The sequence below is a fragment of the Heptranchias perlo genome, chromosome 18 (genome assembly GCF_035084215.1).
Source record: "Heptranchias perlo isolate sHepPer1 chromosome 18, sHepPer1.hap1, whole genome shotgun sequence".
NCBI classification, from domain to species: domain Eukaryota; kingdom Metazoa; phylum Chordata; class Chondrichthyes; order Hexanchiformes; family Hexanchidae; genus Heptranchias; species Heptranchias perlo.
This window is the reverse complement of record NC_090342.1, coordinates 19,912,235-19,934,209: the sequence shown is the minus strand read 5'-3', so window position 1 is coordinate 19,934,209 and position 21,975 is coordinate 19,912,235. Positions and strand designations below refer to the sequence as shown.

The window sequence follows — 21,975 nt, the reverse complement described above, 5'->3', positions numbered from 1 at the left end:
AAATTTCTTTACCCAGTAAGCTTTACCTATTTTTTTACCAGATTTTTTTTTAATGTTCTAAACAGACATTATGAAAACCTGTGGGAATTGATGTTATCCCTTTTGTGGTGTTCGGCATAACTGACTTATGACTTCATTGTTCATGTGCTTTCAGGTCAGCTCATTTGTGAGATATAGATCATATCCCATGAACCTTCACAGTGTATCTTCCATTTCATTATGAATTCAGATGAGAATGTTGACCTGTTTAAAAAGTTTGTTAAACTCTGTGCTGAATATTTAAGCACAGTACTTGCAGTAAATTGCGTAAAATAATGAGTTCCAACAAAGCAAAAGCCTCCCTGAAAGGATATGGCTAAAAAGATGTAACAATTTTATTTTGTATGTTTACATATTGCACAGAACATATAATTATGACAAGCTGAAACCAGGTACCATCTACTTTGTAACTATTGAGACAACAAGTGCAACAAAGAAGAGCTATCCCACTACAATCAGTGTTACAACATGTGAGTTTAAGTTACGAAACTAAAAATACTTATCAAAAAGTCTGCCTACATTTGCCATAAAATGTGCACCGAGTTATTGTGTATTTACATATCCATACGCCTGTGACTTAATTAAATGTGAAACAAACTTAGTCATTTTTTTTGTTAATAATGCTGATTACTTGCCACCAAAAATTCCCCTCCAGTCATATTTGGGGCTGTGGTTTGATTGGATAAGGCAATGTCCATTTTTCCTGCTCCCCAAGATGGATTACTTTCTTTATGAATAGTCTTCCATCAAACAATTCGGCCTCTGAGTGACAGAATGTACCTAATTAAGACAGTTGGATGTAAACCTGTTACTTATTGGGAGGCAGCTCTCCACTGCTACTATGTTTCTAAAGATTCATTAGTACTTATTGGCACATCCTAATGTCTGGTAAAATTTAAATCTGGTCGATAGAATTTAAAGAATTCTCAAGTGAACCATCTGAACTTTTTAAACTGATATTTTAATGTCTTTAAATTTACACGGCCATCTACTAAGATTATAATTTAGCCAGTGCTCCATTTTCCCCAGTCAGAATGATGTGCAGCAAGAAGTACAACTCGCAACCACGGGCCCCGATATTACCGGGGAGGCGGGTTGGCAGTGTGGGAGGGGGGGGCGGGTGGGGGGCGACTGGGCGTGTGGGTAACCCGCCCAGTGAAATCCGTCTGTTCCCCATGCGATCGCGGATTAATTTAAGCCACTTAATGTGGCTTCCGGGAAACCTGTGCAGCAGGCGGACTGCACACCTGCATCACAAGCTGTCAGCTGGAGGAGCTCTACTTAAAGGGGTAGTCCTCCAATGCTGCTTCTGCAGCAAAGAACCAAAATTATAGAATGGAGCAGCCCAGGGGAAAGGCTGTTCCCAGATTTACTGACACCTCACTCCAGGTCTTACTGGATGGGGTGAGGAGGAGGAGGGATATTTTCTACCCGGCGGATGGGAGGAAGTGGCCTGTCTCTGCCACCAAGAAGGCTTGTCACCAGTAGCAGCAACATCTCCTGCACATGGATCCAGTGCAGGAAGCGCTTCAATGACCTAACTAGGTCAGCCAAAGTGAGTACACTTCCCATTCTCCTACACTCCGTCTTCCACATCACCGGCCCCACCCCACAACTCCTTCTGCACTGCCAACACTACTCTATCACATCACTACTCACAACCACTCAAACCTCATCCTCAACTTACCTGCACTTACTCACCTCCCCAGTACTCATCCCACCACTACCACTCAACCCAAGCCTCATACAATGTCACGGCTCGGTCACATACTCACCCTCTGATGCATCTCTTTCACGGTCAGCCTCACCCAAACCAATGCATTCAGCAGTTGGCCACTTCACCATCCCTCATTCAAGCCTCTCTACTTTCTCCCCTTATATGTAAGGAATCTTACAACACCAGGTTATAGTCCAACAGTTTTATTTGAAAATCACAAGCTTTCAGAGGCTTTCTCCTTCATCAGGTGAGTGTGGGATTCCATGGAAGGTACCGCATATATAGTCAGAGAACAATGCCTGGTGATTGCAGATAATCTTTCCAACTGCCCGTTGTCAAGGCAATCAAAGGAGTCGAATAGTGTTCAGACAGAGAGACATTACATACAGGATTACTGAATATACAAACGGTCAGAACCCAACGACAGAGAGAGAGAGAGAGAGAGAGAAACATCCGAAAGGAAGAGAAAGAGAGAGAATGATCAGTTGTATTAAAAACAGATAACTCTTTTTTCGCTGGTGGGGTTACGTGTAGCGTGACATGAACCCAAGATCCCGGTTGAGGCCGTCCTCATGGGTGTGGAACTCGGCTATCAATTTCTGCGCGACGATTTTGCGTTGTCATGTGTCTCGAAGGCCACCTTGGAGAACGCTTACCCGAAGATCGGTGGCTGAATTTCCTTGACTGCTGAAGTGTTCCCCGACTGGGAGGGAACCCTCCTGTCTGGCGATTGTTGCACGGTGTCCGTTCATCCATTGTCGCAGTGTCTGCATGGTCTCACCAATGTACCATGCTCCGGGGCATCCTTTCCTGCAACGTATGAGGTAGACATCGTTGGCCGAGTCACAGGAGTATGAACCATGTACCTGGTGGGTGGTGTCCTCTCCTGTGATGGTGGTATCTGTGTCGATGATCTGGCATGTCTTGCAGAGGTTGCCGTGGCAGGCAGATACACTAGCATTGGCCTTACAAGGCTTCACACATGTCCTCCAAACTGCCGTCCAACTGGGTGGTAGGAGTGATGTGGGCCTGGCCCAGGAGAGGGATGATGGCAAAAGGGGACATGGAAGTGGGGACGCCACTCAAAGCGCACCCACATCTCACCCGTTGCCCCCCTCTCAACCAGTACCCGCAATGCTGCCTCCTCTCCAGGTGGTTGAGTCTGCCCGTAAATGTGTTTGCACAGCGGAGTTTAGGGTATAAATTAATAATTTTGAGTGGAAAGAGAAAGGTGTTGCAGCCAAAACTTTGTCTGAAGTGACAGAGTGCCCTGCTGCAATAAATGAGGTATTCCCCCCAACTGTCAAAAAATCCTTTGCATCTCCCTCTGGCTGCTGGCTGAAACACGTCTGCTCCAACAGGGAGTGTTTCCCACAGCACGGGAAACACGCTGAGGATCCTTCAAAATTGCACCCCTGCCAAAATCTCCACTCGATGAAGTCTGTCAAGTACCTCAACTAGCTAAATAAGTATCAAAATTATCATCCCGCTGGCTTTAATTGCTGGTGGGAGTCCCGCATGCGGGAGCTGCGCGTGCACCCGAACGTGTCACTGGGGAACCCGGAAGTGAGTGGGTTGGAGCCGGGCTGCGAACCCGCTTCGGGATTCCGCCATTTTAGGAGCCCCCAATGCACCTTGTCAGCCATCCGAAAATCGGCCCCACTCTCTCTGCATCACTCTAAATACGACAGAGTTGATTTTGGTGTGGAGCACAGATCAGGTCCATTCCGGCTGCCAGGAGGGCTGATCGATTTTGATGGTCAGGACTAATTAGCAGTGAACAGGCGTAATCCCAGCACTAATCATGCTGCTTATAAGCTGCTTGCCATTTGAGACAGCGGGAAATCCGGCGAGACAGACACAGATCATTGGCATTCAGCGATACCTTAAAGGGGAGGGCTGGAAAATGAGGGAGTCAATGGACCAGCTTAATTCAGCATTGGAGAAATTTATAGAATACACCCAACAGCAAGAAGTTGAAGTTAAGAAAGTCTTAAGGCTTAAAACTCCCAAAAGAATCAAGGAAAAATGAGTGCCGGAACTGCATGCTGCTTTCCCTTACTGCAGCTAACGATCCATTCAAGTAACATTGGAAATGGCCACCTCCCAATTTATACCACTCATGTTTGTGGTTGAGGAAGTAGCAGCACTGAATTGACATGAAAATGGGGTCTTAACGGCATCATTTGACCCCTATTTACATAAATTCATTCGGCTCCTGCCTGTTTCTGGCGGATATACTGGCTGCCTAAATTGAGGTCTGCCCAAAAATCAGAACCGACAGGCGGTAAGTTGGCATTTTGTTTTCATACTCATCCAGCTACCATCCCGTTTACACTAAAAAATGGGGCAGTAGCCATTCTCCACTCAAACCAGTACACTTAAAGAATATTGATGCCCTATGAGATCTGGGTGAAGTCAATGTGTTCTTACTCTATTGCTGAGACATACCTAAAGGTGACATGTTATTGATTTACTTTTTATCATAAAAACATACTCAATGCTTGTATGTACATTAATTCTGAACACATGCAAGTCTTTCTTTCTTTCTTTTCAAATTGCATCCTGTATTTGCTGACAGAATGTCACTGAACTTATGGAGATAGAAATTCGCCACTAAACTTAAGGGGGTAGAACGGGGCGCGTGGTTTGATCCCTGTGCCTGAATCAATAGGCCCGAGGCTCATCAGATATTGGGCCTCATTTAGAATACAACGGTGATCTGCGGATACCTAATAGGCCTCCCCAGGTAGCTAGCCGGCGAAGAGAAATCAAAGATTGGGCTACTGCAACGCCAGCAGCGGTCCATCTCATGAAGCAGGGAGGACAACTGGGAAGTGGGGGGGGTGGTGACTGGGAAAGGGGATGATTGGTAAGGGGAGTGACTGGATCGGAAGGGTAGCGATGGCTAGGATGGAGGATAGCGGTGGCCAGGAGGGAGGTTAGTGGTTAGTGGCAATTGGGGAGGGCAGATGCCAGGATCAGGGAGGGCAAAGGCCAAATGGAGGGGGTAGCGGTGATTTACCTTGTTGGTTGTGGCCTGTAGCGGTCCCTTTAAGTATAGCCTGTTAGGCCGTGTGTAGACTGGTTTTCCTGAATACAACCGACACTGGCTGTGTCAGAGAAAACTAATATTGCAGAGGGGTTTCAAATAGGTGCAAGCCTCTTATTTGCATATGCAAAGGACCTAACGCCTGTTTCAGGTGTGGGCCCTGGATGCCTGTTTTTTTTTTCTGGTACAAATATGGCAGTCAACGCACTTGCGGCTATTAATGAATGTGCACTTCCTGGCCCACATATTGGGGGTTTAGTTCCTGAGAAACGGGCGCTGCACTGTCGAATTTCTAAACCATGCTACTTACTTTTAAGACTTAATGGGACCTGCTTAAAAGCAAATATGCATTGAAATGCCTTGCCTATTGTGTAATATATACCCTTTATAGTTAGTAGAGAAATACTGAGAATAAATCATTGTATGAATTTCCTAGTTCCTGAACCTCCAGTAGACTTGCAATTTGTTGAACAGGATGAGTACTCTGTATACCTATTTTGGAAGCATCCACGAGGGAATTTTGATATCTTTGAGGTGAGTGAAACTTCTGTTTTAATATTTGTTAACTATTTGAAGTACATCCACCCGTAAGGAAAGATGATTACTGTATAATTTGTTTTCATTTTTATGGTCGAATGTGGAAACTTAATGTTGCTTTACTCAGTTTACGCCTTAGCCGTGGGAAGCAAATGATGATCTTTCAAAGGAATGAAGCTATATTTTAATATTTAATAAGGCAAGCATAGTTAGATGGGTCACCTAACAATGTGGGCTTACGCAAGCTGGATTAAATTCCTTATCATTCAAAATTAATTAATGAACAATATGTTTCTTCAGTCATATTTGAATTTTGTCGTAATAATTGAGTAGGAGTTCTGGCAAATGGTTTTGAAGAATAACAACTTTAAAATGAATAATTGTGGCTTATGTTTCAAGTACAGTATTTATTTTATCATCAAGTTTATAAATTATTTCCAAATAATTTTCAGTTTGGTTTGTTTTAATTATTACTGTGATCAGACTTTATAATTGGATTGCCCTTAAACTAGCTATATATCATAATAACAAATAATCACTAAAACTTAATGGGAGGGGCTTGTTTTGGACCATCAGCATCAAAGGACTTTAGATAACTTTACTGGGAGAGGAGAAAGAGAATCTTTAGACTCAAATAGCACTAGTTTTGACCTGCTTGTTAACTTACTTTTTGTAAGCCTGGTAATAGAAACATCCTTTGCAAACCTTGTGCTTTCAGGCCATCAATACAATATGTTACACAGTTGTGCAGAGGAGATCTCGCTGTTGCATGAAATATGATACATGGCGGTTTTGTCTTTCACAAGTAACAAAAGCAGGAAAATCAATATTCTGATAACTTTTTGGAAAGTACATACTACATTCAATCTGCTCATTAATTTATTCGCAACATTTTCATCACATTGTTACAACTGCAGCACAGCAGATAAAGTGCTGTTGATCCAAATTGTAATATTGATTCTATTCGCAGTTAAGGTACCATTTATCTGGTGCCAATGAAACTACATATAGAACAACTCTACGTGGCAACAGTTTGAGCATCAAAGATCTCATTCCAGGAGTGGAATATATTTTTCAAATGAAAACAATTAAAGGCATGGATGAGAGTGAAGTAATTGAGAAGAGGCTAAAAACAAGTAAGAATTCTGAATATTATTCTTGTTCTATTTATCTATCCCCATTGTGATTTTTAATGAATATGGGGGTAACTTTCCATGGGGTTTCTCTCAATTGTCTGCTGTAACTTCAGCAGGTGAGCCGCAGAAACCTTGTTTTTCAAGGGTTCTCCTGCTGAAGTTACAACAGGTGATCGGGAAAACATAATCAAAATTCACCCCCTATATATATTGTTTAAAAGACTATTGCAAAAGTATAGATCAGAAAAGAAAGAACTTGGATTTATATAGCATCTTTCACAGCCTCAGGACATCCAAAAGCACTTCACAACCAATGAATTGTTTTTTTAAGTGTAATCATTATTATATGAGCACATGCAGTGTTAATTTGCACATGGTTAGGTACCAGAAACAGCCATGAGATAAATGACCAATTAATCTGTTTTTCTGGTGGTTTGGGGCGAGGGATAAATGTTGTCCAAGACACTTGTTAAATTTCCCTGTACTTATTTGAATAGTGCCATGGGATTTTTTACATCCACCAGAACAGGTAAAGCCTTGGATGGTGAAACCATCATGGCTTGCAGGGATTAAACATTAGTCCCAGACACTCTTCAGAGGATTCAGAGCATAAACTGTTGGTTAGGTTTCGTACTCGTGGGATTTTAAAATAATTAAACTGCTAAAACAGTACAGCAGAGTCCTGCTGCCAGATCCACAATACCGGCACCTGTAGCTTCCACACGGGTTTTGTTTCTTCTACAGGCAAAACCAGGCTATCTGTGCATAATATGAAGCTCAGGTTTCCACCTGTACCTGTTAACTATCTCGCACACTATTAAAGCAGCCCCGGGCTTCACTACTTGTATCAATCACATCCCAATATTGACTGAAGATTTCTGAATGAATGATATCTATATATCAATGTAATTTTAGAAAATGTAATAGGACTTCTTTGCTGTGATATAAGGAAAAACAGGAAGTTTACTACTACATCGGTAAGCTCAGGGGATTGAACTGCCCAAAATAGCGGACGTGCTTAATACGTTTTTAAAGGCGCCTTTGCAATTGATTCCTATTGGTACTGGCAAATGATTAGCGCTATTTGCCCGATATAGGCCGCTGCCCTTGATAAGCTTGGACGGTGTAAGTAATGGGGGCTGATCTACTTTCCAATTTTTGCATTTCCAGTCTTTTTGGTAGAGGTCTACGACATTTTCAATTACCTTGCTTGAATATTTAGAATTCTCTACCCCAGAGGGCTGTGGATGCTCAGTCATTGAGTATATTCAAGACTGAGATCGATAGATTTTTGGACTCTAAGGGAATTAAGCGATATGGGGATCGGGCGGGGAAGTGGAGTTGTGGTTGAAGATCAGCCATGATCTTATGGAATGGCAGAGCAGGCTCGAGGGGCTGTATGGCCTACGTCTGCTCCTATTTCTTATGTTCTTATGCTCTTATTATCATCGGATCCTAACTGCTATTTTAACCATTGGCCTAAGCAGGGAAGTAGTTGTGGCTTTTCCGCCAGATGGAGATTGCGGGAAAAGCATCCTAGGCCAGAAGAGGCCTAAACATATATGGTTTTGAAAAACTTTTCGTGTGGGGCCAGAAAGAGCAGGAGTGCTCCTCCAGGCAACACAAGAAAAAGTCTAGGCCTTCCCTGCACTATGTTTAGCCCCCTTCCTTTCCTTGAGACTCTCCCGGGTGCTGATGACCATTCCTTTGATGTCAGCCGATGGCCTTCTGCCACCTGAAATTCCGTTACCATCCCGTCGGCCAGCTACCGCTTCCCACCCATTTTGGGCGGGCAGCTGACCAGTGGTGTCCAGATGAGGCCCAGGAATTAGAATCACCTGGGTCTCACACTGCCGAGGTCAAGGGGGGGTTGGCTCGCTTTGCCCCTGCCCACCTGATTCCCACTCCCAGTTAAAATCAGAGCTATAATGTTTGGCATTTGAATACAAGGAACTGAACTAATTTATTTTAGAAGAAAAGGATGATTTCAACTTGTTTTTCACCAACTGCTTAGTTACGGTCCAAAAAAGGTAACTCCCCATAAAAATGGTTAAGAGATTTGAATTTAACTAGTTACAAATTCTGCCAAAAAGAATTGCTTAGAACTTTGCTAAAGTCATTCCAGTCCACCAAAAATGTACTGATCCTGCACAGTTACTTACATCACACCACAGTATTTCATACCCCTTCCTATTTCTCCACTTACTTGGTGCTCTTGGTAACATTATCCGTAAGCATGGGTCAGCTTCTATCTGTATGCTGACACCATGCAACTTTACCCCTCAACCACCATCTTCCTAAACACTACCACCACAGTGCGCTCCTACTGATTGTCTGATATCAAGTCATGTATGAGGCATAACTTTCTTCAGCTTGACATTGGCAAGACAGGACGCTTTCTCTTTGGCTCTTGCCAGAAACTTTTCACCTTAGCTCATGATAGCATCCCCTTCCTCGGGTGCTCCCTCAGGTTGAGTCTGATAGTGTGCAACTGTTATGACTTTTCAGCTGTCTTTCTCAATAGTCCTTACTCATCACAACAGGCAGTTTCAATAGACAAGCCCACACTTCCTCCGAACTGAAATTTAATCTTGATGCATTAAGAGTATGGGATATATCAGGTCACCTGATCAACAGTCTATCCTTTTACTGTAAACATACACCTGATTGCACATAAAGTTCCACTGTGTGTCACTCACTTCAGAAGATGGGTAACATCAGTTTTGCAAGACATTTTTCGTAACAGACTAATTTTTTAATCGGATTTTTTTCAAAGTGAAATAGTTTACAAAAACAAGCAATACAGGCAATGCATTAATTAGCATTAACTAATACAGCACTTGGGGCTGGAGCCATTTCACGAGAATAACTGAGCAAACAGGTCAGACAAGCTCCTTGGTGATCCCTGCTGATTTTGAGACAAACTGATTCTTAGAAATTTTTGTGCTTCAGTGAAAACAGGATATAGGAGAATTTACCTAAGTATTAGTTCATGGATTTTAGTAAATCCCTGTGCCGCATGGCACAATTACTGACCTATTTAACACACAAAATGTCCTGTTATTTTCTATTAATATTACTGTTGTAAAACAGATACTTGTTTTGATATTCAGTCTGTCAAACAAAGCTGATCAGCTGAACAATACCAATGACTATAACACCTTTAAAACACAAATGTCATTGAAGATTACCACATGGCATGTGTTGATGACAGTTGTTAATATACATCATCTGGGTTTGGAAAATTCAACACATCTCAACACACAATAAATTTCAGACACATTGGGGGCGATTTTTGTATATAGCATTAATCAGGCACTTTGCTGGTCTGAAGGAGTTGGCCTGGAGCCCGAGCCAATTTGCTGATCTGGGGAGGCGCCAATTTTGAAAAACCTGCAGCAGCACTTTGAAGGAGAGGGGTGGAACCATTGGGAGTGAAATGGAGCAACAGTATCTAGCAGCAGAGAAAACTGACAGCAGCAAGGAGATTAAACAAGGAAGCCTTTAAGGCTCATAAACCACAAGCAACTGCAGTAAAGATTAGTGCCAAGCCTGCTTCCAGCTTTCTCGTACTGTAGCTAAGTATTCCTTTAAAGAATGCTTAAAATAACTGCCTCCCGATTTCTACTGCCCAGGATCAGGAACTGGCAGTAGCAACACAAGCAGAGTTGAAAAAAGCAATGCTCTGCCCACCTGAATTGAGGTCCGCCCAAAAATCGGAACAGGGATCAACTAACGGTAAATTAGGGCTTTGCTTTCCCATGTGATTTTGATTTCACTACCACTCTAAGTTTTATGCACAATTGGGCCCGCCACAACATAGAAATCGCCCCCATTAAGTTCAAAGCAGCTTCAATTTTTTAAAATCAAAAATTAAGCAGCCTTGTTCCTGAAGCTGAGATCACATCAGCTGCCACCTTGCAGCCTTGAGCAGACCTAATTCCATTTTAATCAACTGAGCAGTGATTGTATTTAAATCTGTGGGTGAAACCAAAGATAAAAATATTTATTTTCGTCACACAGCCTCAGTACGCTGTTTGATTCTGAGCTTAGCTTCAAACTCTATAATCCAATCTGTCATCAAAACTATCTATTTTTGACCTCTGTAACACTGCCTGCCTCCACCCCTATATCATTTCCTAGCTGCTGAACCGTCATGTACACCTTTTTCACCAGTAGGCTGAATTCCACCAATGTTCTCCTCTCTGGCCTGTCAAGCCTCACATAATGTGGAGATGCCGGTGATGGACTGGGGTTGACAAATGTAAGGAATCTTACAACACCAGGTTATAGTCCAACTGTTTTATTTGAAAATCACAAGCTTTCGGAGGCTTTCTCCTTCGTCAGGTGAGCGAGTGTGGGATTCCATGGAAGATTACCGCATTTATATTCAGAGAACAATACCTGGTGATTACAGATAATCTTTCCAACTGCCCGTTGTCAAGGCAATCAAAGTGTTCAGACAGAGTGATGTTACCTACAGGACCACCGAATACACAAACAGCCAGAACACAAAACAGAGAGAGACAGGGAGTTACGTGTAGCGTGACATGAACCCAAGATCCCGGTTGAGGCCGTCCTCATGGGTGCGGAACTTGGCTATCAATTTCTGTTCGACGATTTTGCGTTGTCGTGTGTCTCCAAGGCGGCCTTCGAGACACACGACAACGCAAAATCGTCGAACAGAAATTGATAGCCAAGTTCCGCACACCTCAACCAGGATCTTGGGTTCATGTCACGCTACACGTAACCCCACCAGCGAAAAAAAAGTTATCTGTTTTTAACACAACGGGTCATTCTCTGTCTTTCTCTTCCTTTCGGATATTTCTCTCCCTCTCTCTCTCTGTTTTGTGTTCTGGCCGTTTGTGTATTCGGTGGTCCTGTAGGTAACATCACTCTGTCTGAACACTTTGATTGCCTTGACAACGGGCAGTTGGAAAGATTATCTGTAATCACCAGGTATTGTTCTCTGAATATAAATGCGGTAACCTTCCATGGAATCCCACACTCGCTCACCTGACGAAGGAGAAAGCCTCCGAAAGCTTGTGATTTTCAAATAAAACAGTTGGACTATAACCTGGTGTTGTAAGATTCCTTACATTTGTAAGCCTCACATAGGCCAAGATTGTGGATTGATCCTTTGAAGCAGAGCCCCAATTATTTTTCATAAATTTGTTTTAAAGGTGGCTTCTTTACCAAGTGGGATGCTGGGGCTACTTTAACGTCTTTCTGGGGTGGAGACCAGACCAGTCACAGAAAGTTGTACATTGTAGCCTCTCTGAGCTGGTGAGGGCCTGAGATGTACCCGTAGAGGTGTAGCTATCTGCCATTCCAATGCAAAACAGGGAACCTTGCCCTTACCCTTGCCCTTACTTGTGCCTTGTTGATGGTGGAAAGGCTTTGGGGAGTCAGGAGGTGAATCACTCACTGCAGAATACCCAGCCTCTGACCTGCTCGTGTAGCCACAGTATTTATCTGGCTGGTCCAATTAACTTTCTGGTCAATGGTGACCCCCCCAAGATGTTGATGGTGGGGGATTTGGTGATGGTAATACTGTTGAATGTGAAGGGAAGGTGGTTAGACTCTCTCTAGTTGGAGATTGTCATTGCGTGGCACTTGTCAGGTGCAAATGTTACTTGCCACCTATCATCTCAAGCCTGGATGTTGTCCAGGTCTTGCTACATGCGGGCACGGACTTTTTCATTATCTGAGGGATTGCGAATGGAACTGAACACTGTGCAATCATCAGCGAACATCTCCATTTCTGACCTTATGATGGAGGGAAGGTCATTGATGAAGCAGCTGAAGATGGTTGGGCCTAGGACACTGCCCTGAGGAACTCCTGCAGCAATGTTTTGGAGCTAAGTTGATTGGCCCCTAACAACCGCTAACATCTTCCTTTGTGCTAGGTATGACTCCAGCCACTGGAGAGTTTTCCCCCTGATTCCCATTGACTTCAATTTTACTAGGGCTCCTTGTTGCCATATTCGTTAAAATGCTGCCTTGATGTCAAGGGCAGTCACTCTCACCTCACCTCTGGAATTCAGCTCTTTTGTCCATGTTTGGACCAAGGCTGTAATGAGGTCTGGAGCCGAGTGATCCTGGCGGAACCCAAACTGAGCATTGGTGAGCAGGTTATTGGTGAGTAAGTGCCGCTTGATAGCACTGTCGACGACACCTTCCATCACTTTGCTGATGATTGAGAGTAGACTGATGGGGCGGTAATTGGCCAGATTGGATTGGTCCTGCTTTTTGTGGACAGGACATACCTGGGCAATTTTCCACATTGTCGGGTAGATGCCAGTGTTGTAGCTGTACTGGAACTGCTTGGCTAGAGGCGCAGCTAGTTCTGGGGCACAAGTCTTCAGCACTACAGCCGGGATGTTGTTGAGGCCCATAGCCTTTGTTTTATCGAGTGCACTCAGCCGTTTCTTGATATCACGTGGAGTGAATCAAATTGGCTGAAGACTGGCTTCGGTGATGATGGGGATATCGGGAGGAGGCTGAGCTGGATCATCCACTCGGCACTTCTGGCTGAAGATGGTTGCAAATGCTTCAGCCTTGTCTTGTCTTTTGCATTCTGCCATCATTGAGGATGTGGATGTTCACGGTGCCTCCTCCTCCCATTAGTTGTTTGATTGTCCACCACCATTCACGACTGGATGGGGCAGGACTGCAGAGCTTTGATCTGATCCGTTAGATTTGGAATCACTTAGCTCTGTCTATAGCATGTTGTTTCCGTTGTTTAGCCTGCATGTAGTCCTGTGTTGTAGCTTCATCAGGTTGGCTGCTCATTTTTAGGTACGCCTGGTACTGCTCCTGGCATGCTCTTCTACACTCCTCATTGAACCAGGGTTGATCCCCTGGCTTGTTGGTAATGGTAGAGTGAGGAATAAGCCGGGCCATAAGTTTACAGATTGTGCTGGAATACAATTCTGCTGCTGCTGATGGCCCAATGTGCCTCATGGATGCCCAGTTTTGAGTTGCTAGATCAGTTCTGAATTTACCCCATTTAGCACGGTGGTGGTGACACACAACACATTGGATGGTGTCCTCAGTGTGAAGACGGGACTTAGTCTCCACAAGGACTGTGCAGTGGTCATTCCTACCATTACTGTCATGGACAGATGCATCTGAGACAGGTAGATTGGTGAGGATGAGGTCAAGTAGGTTTTTCCCTCATGTTGATTCGCTTACCACCTGCTGCAGGCCCAGTCTGGCAGCTATGTCCTTCAGGACTCGGCCAGCTCGGTCGGTAGTGGTGCTATCAGCCACTCTTGGTGATGGAATACTCTCTACTTGCCTGGATGAGTGCATTTCCAACAACACTCCAGAAGCTCGACACCATCCAGGACAATCTAGCCCGCTTGATTGGCACCCCATCCACCACCCTAAACATTCACTCCCTTCTCAACCAGCGCACTGTGGCTGCAGTGTGTACCATCTTCAGGATGCACGGCATCAACTCGCCAAGGCTTCTTCAACAGCACCTCCCAAACCCGCGACCTCTACCACCTAGAAGGAGAAGGGCAGCAGGCACATGGGAACAACACCACCTGCACGTTCCCCTCCAAGTCACCATCCCGACTTGGAACTATATCGCAGTTCCTTCATCGTTGCTGGGTCAAAATCCTGAAACTCCCTACTTAACAGCACTGTGGTTCGAGAAGGTGGCTCACCACCACCTTCTCAAGGGCAATTAGGGATGGGCAATAAATGCTGGCCTTGCCAGCGACACCCACATCCCATGAACGAATAAAAAAAAAAGTGCTCCAGGGTCATCAGCAGAGGTTCATGGCAGGCCTCGATCTTGGGGAATTACTGGGATTACAGGCGCTCCAATTTCAGAACCCTCCCATGCAGATGCCAGAGATGAAGTATAACTCAGGCATAAGTTGCTTGGGAGGTAATACTGTACAATTGTCTGTCATAAAAATATTACATTTTCACACACTTCTTGTCAACTTTGCATTATAAATTCCTATGTCTACATTTATAATGTAAATTGCCCATGTAAACTTGTCTTGTGATTATTACACCTCCTGTCAGTGAAGGCACTGTTGCACCTCAGTTTTTCAAGTCCTAGCTCTTCATTCTCTATTGCTGAGAAACTCTTGCATGCCACCCAATTATACTTCTCTGCTTCCCAAATTGCAGTAAGTTTTGCTATTTAACTATAAATAATATTAAATCAAAGTATCATTATAAAAATAAGAGCAGAATATATGGCTCAGAATTTGCTGACAAAATAACTGTATGTGAATAACGCACACAGTTATTAATGTTCAAATCGGCTAGCAACTTGTGGCGAGGAAGAGATACCTCATGAATTGCGAATCGCCACAAGTTGCTGGCCGATTTGCGTTGCACCACCATTAACTTTGTGAAAGCAGCATCTCTCTGTTAACCTCCCCGTGATTTTCATGATGTTGCACGTTAATTGCACATTAAGTTCAGCACAGAAAGTTTAGTCTAGTGATTAACAGCGTAAGTACCCTTTTAACAACGCGATAATTGTTAATGACTGTCAATCAACCTCTCTTGCCCAGAAAGTGAACAATTAAAAGTGTGGAATTTCATTCCTTCAGGTTGTGAATTGTTGGAGATTTTAAAAATATCACATTTTAAATTTAATTTTTTTTCCATAGTTTTTCTTTCTGTCTCTTTTTTCTCTTTCTCTTAGCCCAATTTTTCTTTCCTTCTCTTTATTTCTTTTTCTGTACCTGATTTGACATTGAATTCACCCACTCTAATTCACCGTCCTTCTCAGTCCTTCCTCTGTTTATTTCTCATCCTTTTAATCTCACTGGTTAAGGAGATACACTGTTTGGGACGTTGGTGAATAATGCAACAGATGCCTTGTTCCCTCGCTGCGCCATTATCAGTTTGCACTTCCAACAACTTTGTGGGCAAAACATTTTTGTGCTGAAGGGTGTGGGAACAAGTCTAACCAATAGGGCACGCCATAAGATGCTCCGCTCCAGCAAATTCAGAGCCTATGACTTTAAAATAGGGATTGAAAAATGCTTGTGCGCCGTGGTCCAATTATCCCCTACTCTCTAACTCAGCTTCACCTGAAGACTGCACTTAGCCTTGATTCTCTATGTGTAATGCCACAAGAGATTGCTTAGTATTCATAATAAATCTTTCATTATAAACACCATTGATATATAAATAAATATATTCAATTACATATTGATTAAATCTCATGATAATCTGTTTTTATTTCAAGAACCTGAAAAGCCTCAAATGCTGGAAGTTTCAAATATTTTACCAACAGCATTTACTGTACACTGGAGAGCACCTGTTGGATATGTTGATAATTACAAAGTGGATCTCATTCCTGACAAGGGTTTTGTTAATGTCACAGACCTGGGGGATGGCAACTTCAAGGTATGACTTTCATGAGGCTATTCACAATGTGTGTATCCTAAGAGTGCTCTAGACAGTATAGAGGATTTGACTATGCATTGAATTAAAATTACTCCAGATGCAATGAAAATAAGGCTGCATTTGCATGTTTCAGTTTTGTTCTTCTGGCAAAACCTGTATGATCCTTCCAGAGATTTACCTTATACACAATCATCTCCAAGAGATTCATGAATAGTGTAACACAGGCAGTGTGGTGATATTCAGCACAATGACATTAATTACGCACCTGCTTGGCAGGTCTCATAAATATTTAATGATATGACTCGTATCACAATCTGATCGACAGAGTACAGCTGAATTAGTCTGACTGAGGTGATAAGTAAAATGCAATAATGATGGTACTGTTCATTTTATCTTTCACTGCATTCATATTTGGAGCCACAAGGACAAAGGTATTCTTTTCCTAAAAAAACTGTTTCGTATTCCGTAATTTATGATAAAGGTAATGTGTGTTTTACCCCAGTTAGTTAAATATCTATTGGAAACTGAGTGCTATTGTTTGCAGAAAGTAGTTTCAAAATAAATGAAAATGTATCTTATAAACTTAGATGCAAAAGTTAAAGAATGTATCCAAAATATGCTTAATAGTTTTTTTTTGCTCTGTTGGACTTTCTTATCTAATAATAACCCCTATTTTGTCTTTCTACTGTACTAGGCTGATGTTTCTGATGCTACCCCAGGTATACAGTACACCGTCACAGTCTCCTCAGTCTCTTCATCATTTAGCAAGTCTGTCAGCAGATCATTTACAACAAATGAAACTAGTAAGTAGACTTGCTATGTTCAATAACCTGTGCCCAATACTACATGCTTTAGCTGGCTTTAAATCAACTTTTAAAAAAAAATTTTGAGAAGATTTAAGAAACACCTATGTGATCGTTGTAAACATTTATAAATAATTTAGTGAATGATGCATATGCAAATGGTAATAAATTCTGTGCAAACAACTTTTAAAAGCTACAGTCACTAATTTGCTCTATTTGTGAAAATTATAGTTTCTTTACAAAATGATATCAAAGATAACTACTCTCTTGTATTTGTTGAGTTGGATATTTAAATGTAATTACAACAGAATAGATTATCTACTTAAACCACTAGAAATAACTTATTGGAAAACATCTCTTTATTGCAGATTTAAGTGGACTGCTCCAAAGATCAAAGAAATGATTTATGATACTTGATTTTCTTTTTAAAAAATGAATTTTAAAAAATGAATGAAAATTGCTGAAGTATCTTCTATCATAAGAAGAAAACAATAGTTTGCCACATGGATGGGCATAAAACTGATAAAATGAAATTCTGAAATGCATTTTATTTCTTCGTTTGCCTGGTTTATCAACTATATTCAGCAATGTTATCATAAATATTTATATTTATTGTTCTATCATTCATCACATATTAAGTAATTTAGCACTTTATTAACACATTTCAAAGAGGATGTGTGTCTTCATATATGTCAGCATTATACTTGTGGCAAACCATAATTATTTTTCTTCAAAGTAACTTTATATGTAAATAGGAATAAGTAATAAGATCTAGGCTTAATTTCCTTTTAAGGAAGAATGGTGCAGATTTTGACTTCTGGGCGACCGACCGGTGGAGTGCGCTGGTTGGCTGCCCATTCTGGCGGCGAAGAGGCCCTTGTCATTTTGAGACTGCGGCCTCATTCAAATTTGGCAGATGAGTTGCTGGGCGCTAAACAGGCAAAGAAAAACGGGCCAGAGCTGCTGCCAGGGTTGCGTTTGCAGAATGAGGAGGTCCTGGGCGGCAGTGGCCCAGATTATTTTGCTTCTTCGGGGCCCACAAAAATAATAGGACACTTACCTTTAGAGGGCCTCTTCTCATCCATTGCCCATGGAACTGTACTGCGCAGGCTCCAACCAGTTCCTACCTAAAATGGCATTCGGGGTCCTATTTACGCTATAGGACCCCAATTTCCATATTAAAGGGGCCCATGAATTAGGCGGGCGCTTCGGACACCCGGTGGTAGGTCCCTTTTAAAATGGAGACAGCCTCATTGCTGGTTTTAATGGGATGATAAGGCTATCATCCCCATTTTGAGGCTGTTACCACCCTGTTAACGCCAGGCGAGGGCACTCAAAATCGACCCCAATGATTGGACATTACCCTTTCTGTTTGACTAATTCTGAAATTCTAGAATTTGTGTCATTTTATACAATATTAGTGCAAGGTGCAGAAAAAAACTGTAACATCTTTTGGCAATTTCATGTCCTATTCTAGTATTTTATTGCAAATAATCCAGGGTTTAATTACATGCCAGTCCTATTCTAAGTATGTGTAGTCATTTTCTTTTTTTTTGCCAATTTTCTCCTCTTCTTAAAACACTGAATTCTGCTGGGGTACTGTTCCACAGGCTCCAGGTGCCATACAGGTACTTTGCCCAATTGCCAAGACAGTGAGTATTGGCAGGCTATTCAAATGTGGAGGGTAACCCAGTGCAGGCTGATATTGGTCTTCACCTAACATTCAACACTCTTTGATTTTCCAGCAGGGGGTCACTGGATAGCAGGAGTACAAATCCAGGCTAATTTTTTTCCCTCTGTTTAGTCTGGGGTGCTAAAGCGAATACTGCCAGTTTTGTTGAGTTATTTTGGAATGGTCTTTTGTCAATTTTTTTTTGCTCTTTATTTTGAAGGGTTATAGCTTCATTTGGAAGTCTTCCTTGAGACTTTTTTTTTTGCTTGAGGAATTTCCCTATAATGAAATGGATGGCTGGAAAAGGTTTTTTTCCCCATAGGGATTCCCAAGTTTATCATTTATTTGTTGGAAGAGGAAGTTGAGGAGGAGGAGCAGCAGGCAACTCAGGAAGTCAGGCTTATAAGGCAGTATCAGAGGAATTCCAGACCCTCCTGCAGATACCCAGCCAATGGGTATATAGCCCCTGAAGATCATTCTTAAGTATGTCCATGGAGTTATGTGTCAGGAAACGTCTGTGGGATGTGTGAAAAGCTCTTGAAGCTGCCACTTGCTTCAGGATGCTCTGCATTGTAGAGAAGCCATCTCTGATAGTGCCAGAAAGGATGGCATTGAACTCTGCCGCCATCCCTGCCATCTGCTGCACATCTTTGGAGATTCATTGCTGAGTGTTCATTTGGTTTTAATGCTTTGCAGGCATTTGCCTTTTCATGGCAGGACCCTTGAAATCATTGTTTGCATGCTCAACAGCCAGGTTCTGACATCTCCTAAGTACATGATGCTCTACCTCCAATACCTCATCCTTTGGCTTCCATTTAAATTGTGAATCACCCTATTCAATTCCTCATCTAGACTATCTTTATCATCAGAAGTTAACCTATCAGGGCTAGTGAAGTTGGCCAATTCCTGCTAGCAGTACCAGATGTTGAAGATTTTGGCATTGGTTCCTTCTCGCTCTTCGCAGCAGCTTTCTTGCTTCCAGCTTCTGTGGACATATGAAGAATGAGAAGTGTAATGAGTTTCCTGCTGTCTACTTTTTCCTTCCTGTTAGACTCATGTAACGGTCTCCTCAAAGTACGAGCCTCAAAAAAGAGAAAGCATTTCTAATCTTTGACCATGAGCATTTAGTTAGCACAAACCATCAGTGTATGCAGGCCCTCCCACTTCTCCATTTCCTACAGCATTAGCTGAGTGAATTCCCAGAATTTGCTTTGACGACTCCTCCTCTTGCTGTCTCTCCTTCTGTACCCTGCCATTCTTGGGGAATTGCAATCTTTCCCTGCATGACAAAAGAATACGTGTTCTTGTCAAATACAGACTTTAAATTGGCAACTATTTGAGAATTTTTGTCACTTCTCTTATGGAATTCCCACTGAAGTGGTGAGGTTTCGATGGTCATGCATGCATTCCAGAATGTTGTATCCATTTAATTAAAATATTCCATGTGCAGGTGTCACTACAGTTTATTAAGTGCACAGGGTGATTCCATTAGATTTGTGAATGCACTTTTAGGGTAAAAATAGGTCTATTGTCTGAAATGTACAAAATGTACATTAATAGCAGCTTGCAGCCACCACACTTGCCTTTGCTGACCGTGTGAGATCAATAAACCTCGTCCTGCATTGGAGACAGGTCCTGGGGGGTTAGGGAGTTGCCACTCACTACCTGTGCCACTTCCTTGCACCTGGTTCTGGCTGCTGTATTGGCAAGTTTAATGACATCTTTCATATTTTATCCTCCCCCTTCTGTGCCTAATTTCAGTCAGAATCATATTTACATCACTCTCCAAGGAATTTCAGGCTCTTTTTATTCCAGATTCCTTTTTAATCCTTGGATTGAAATTGCTACATGCAGATCCTGCTTTAGGAACAATCCAGCGATAAGAGCTGCATGTCCACCCAGAGAGCTACTTCCATTGTACCTCCTCCCATGAATTTTCTGGTCCTCCTGGAGTAAGTGGGTAATTGCTGGTCCCTTTGTCCCAACCAGGAATATTCAAATTTACTGACCCCAGAATTTAGGACTTGGTCAGCGTTGATCTGCTTAAGTGGTCTGGAGTTCTGCCGCACTTACAATGATGAATGATGGTACTCAGAATTTTGGGGTCTTTGTCTTTTGCTAAGTGAGTGTTTGTGCTTAGTACGCATTGGTAGTTGTACAACTGGATATATTCGTGGTTTGTAAAATGTAATATATTGTGGCAGATTTAAATTCATTTTTGTTGCACTTTTCCATTGAAAAGACTATGTAGAGTTAATTGGGAAGTATTGTGCATACTGATCAATTTTAATTTGTTAACTGAAGCAGTAGGATTTTAAAACATTTTCTTTTGGGTATTTTTATATAAGTTTGTTTTTTAAAAAATTCTGCTTTCATCACCTGCACCTAACTTAACCCTAGGAATGACCAGATGCACTATGGCATGGACGTAGAATTTCCTGGAGACAAACCTTTAAGAGTTAAATTGTACAATTTGAGTTTTCCGCATATCTATTTTGTTTTCGCTAAATTAAGAAACCAAAATGAAGGGACAAGGGCCATACTACAAGACACCATCAAGGCTGAAAGTAGATGAGGTAAATCAGGAAGTAATGATGAGATGATACCAAACTTCTCCTAACTAAAGATGGCAGGAAGTATGAAAGAGTAAGGCAGGTAGTGAGTTCCACATTTTGAAGGCCAGAAACAGAACAAATTAGAGTAGAATGCAGTCAATGAGCATTGGTTTCAACGGAGTGAGGAAATGGGAGGAGAACAATTGTGTAGGATGTCATATTTTCAGCTAATGAGGCACAAAACAGGAAAGTTTAAATGCATAATAACCATAGTAGTATTAATAAAATAAGGAATCATTTTCTACTTTTGCACTTCTGACACAGTGCACATTGAAGTAGTGGAGTATTGCGTGCCAGTTACACAGCCCGTCCAATTTTCTGTCCAATAATTTAAATGGGTGTAAAATTGGGCAGGTTGTATATCAGGTGTGCTGTCCTACACCTCCAATATTCTGATTTGCGCTCCTGGCAGCCATTGCTCTGCGATGGGAGCACAATTGCAGAAAATTTACCTGATAGTGACAAAAAAAGTTGAGAGAGAGAGCATGGGAGAGAAATTCCATGGAAGAGGTGAGCGATGGATTGCTTATCAGATAACAAGCTTTTATTTGTTTCCTATCCAGAAGTTTGAGAGAGACAATAGAATAACCTCTCCAGATATGGGAGCAGTATTCAGTCTTAAACAGATTTGGGCTTTATAGAGATTTAACAGCTGTTGAAAGGAAAATAAGTAGTTTTCTAAGAGGCAGCTTCAGCAATGGAGGTGATTTAGGAATCATTTGAGGTGAGGCCAAGAATGTCAACAGATGAATCTATTATTTGGCATTTATTGTAGATTCAAGGTCTGATTCCCAATTGAGAGCCCCCTGCAAGAAGTGATAATTGCAGGAATTGCTGGTCAGAAAATTATGGCCTGTATCTCCTGATTTCCCCATCCATAAATAAAGAGAAAATCCATGGCTGCGGGCCAGTGATTTCTTGACCAGCATTCTCCATGAGCACTGCTTCTCACTGGGAGCACCCAGCTGAGGATCCAGCCCTTCAGTGTCTTGGAACATGAAATTGAAATCA

At 42.2% G+C, this 21,975-nt stretch overlaps 1 protein-coding gene across 3 annotated transcripts in view; it reads left to right on the top strand.

The window, feature by feature from the left end:
- ptprq (protein tyrosine phosphatase receptor type Q) overlaps positions 1–21,975 on the top strand; it is a 203,270-nt gene that overhangs the window by 39,439 nt on the left and 141,856 nt on the right. For all 3 annotated transcript variants that reach the window (XM_067999470.1, XM_067999469.1, XM_067999468.1), the window contains exons 10-14: positions 403–509; positions 5,245–5,342; positions 6,316–6,481; positions 15,714–15,874; positions 16,569–16,677. In XM_067999470.1, the coding sequence (XP_067855571.1) occupies positions 403–509; positions 5,245–5,342; positions 6,316–6,481; positions 15,714–15,874; positions 16,569–16,677 (641 nt within the window). The remainder of the gene's footprint in view (positions 1–402; positions 510–5,244; positions 5,343–6,315; positions 6,482–15,713; positions 15,875–16,568; positions 16,678–21,975) is intronic.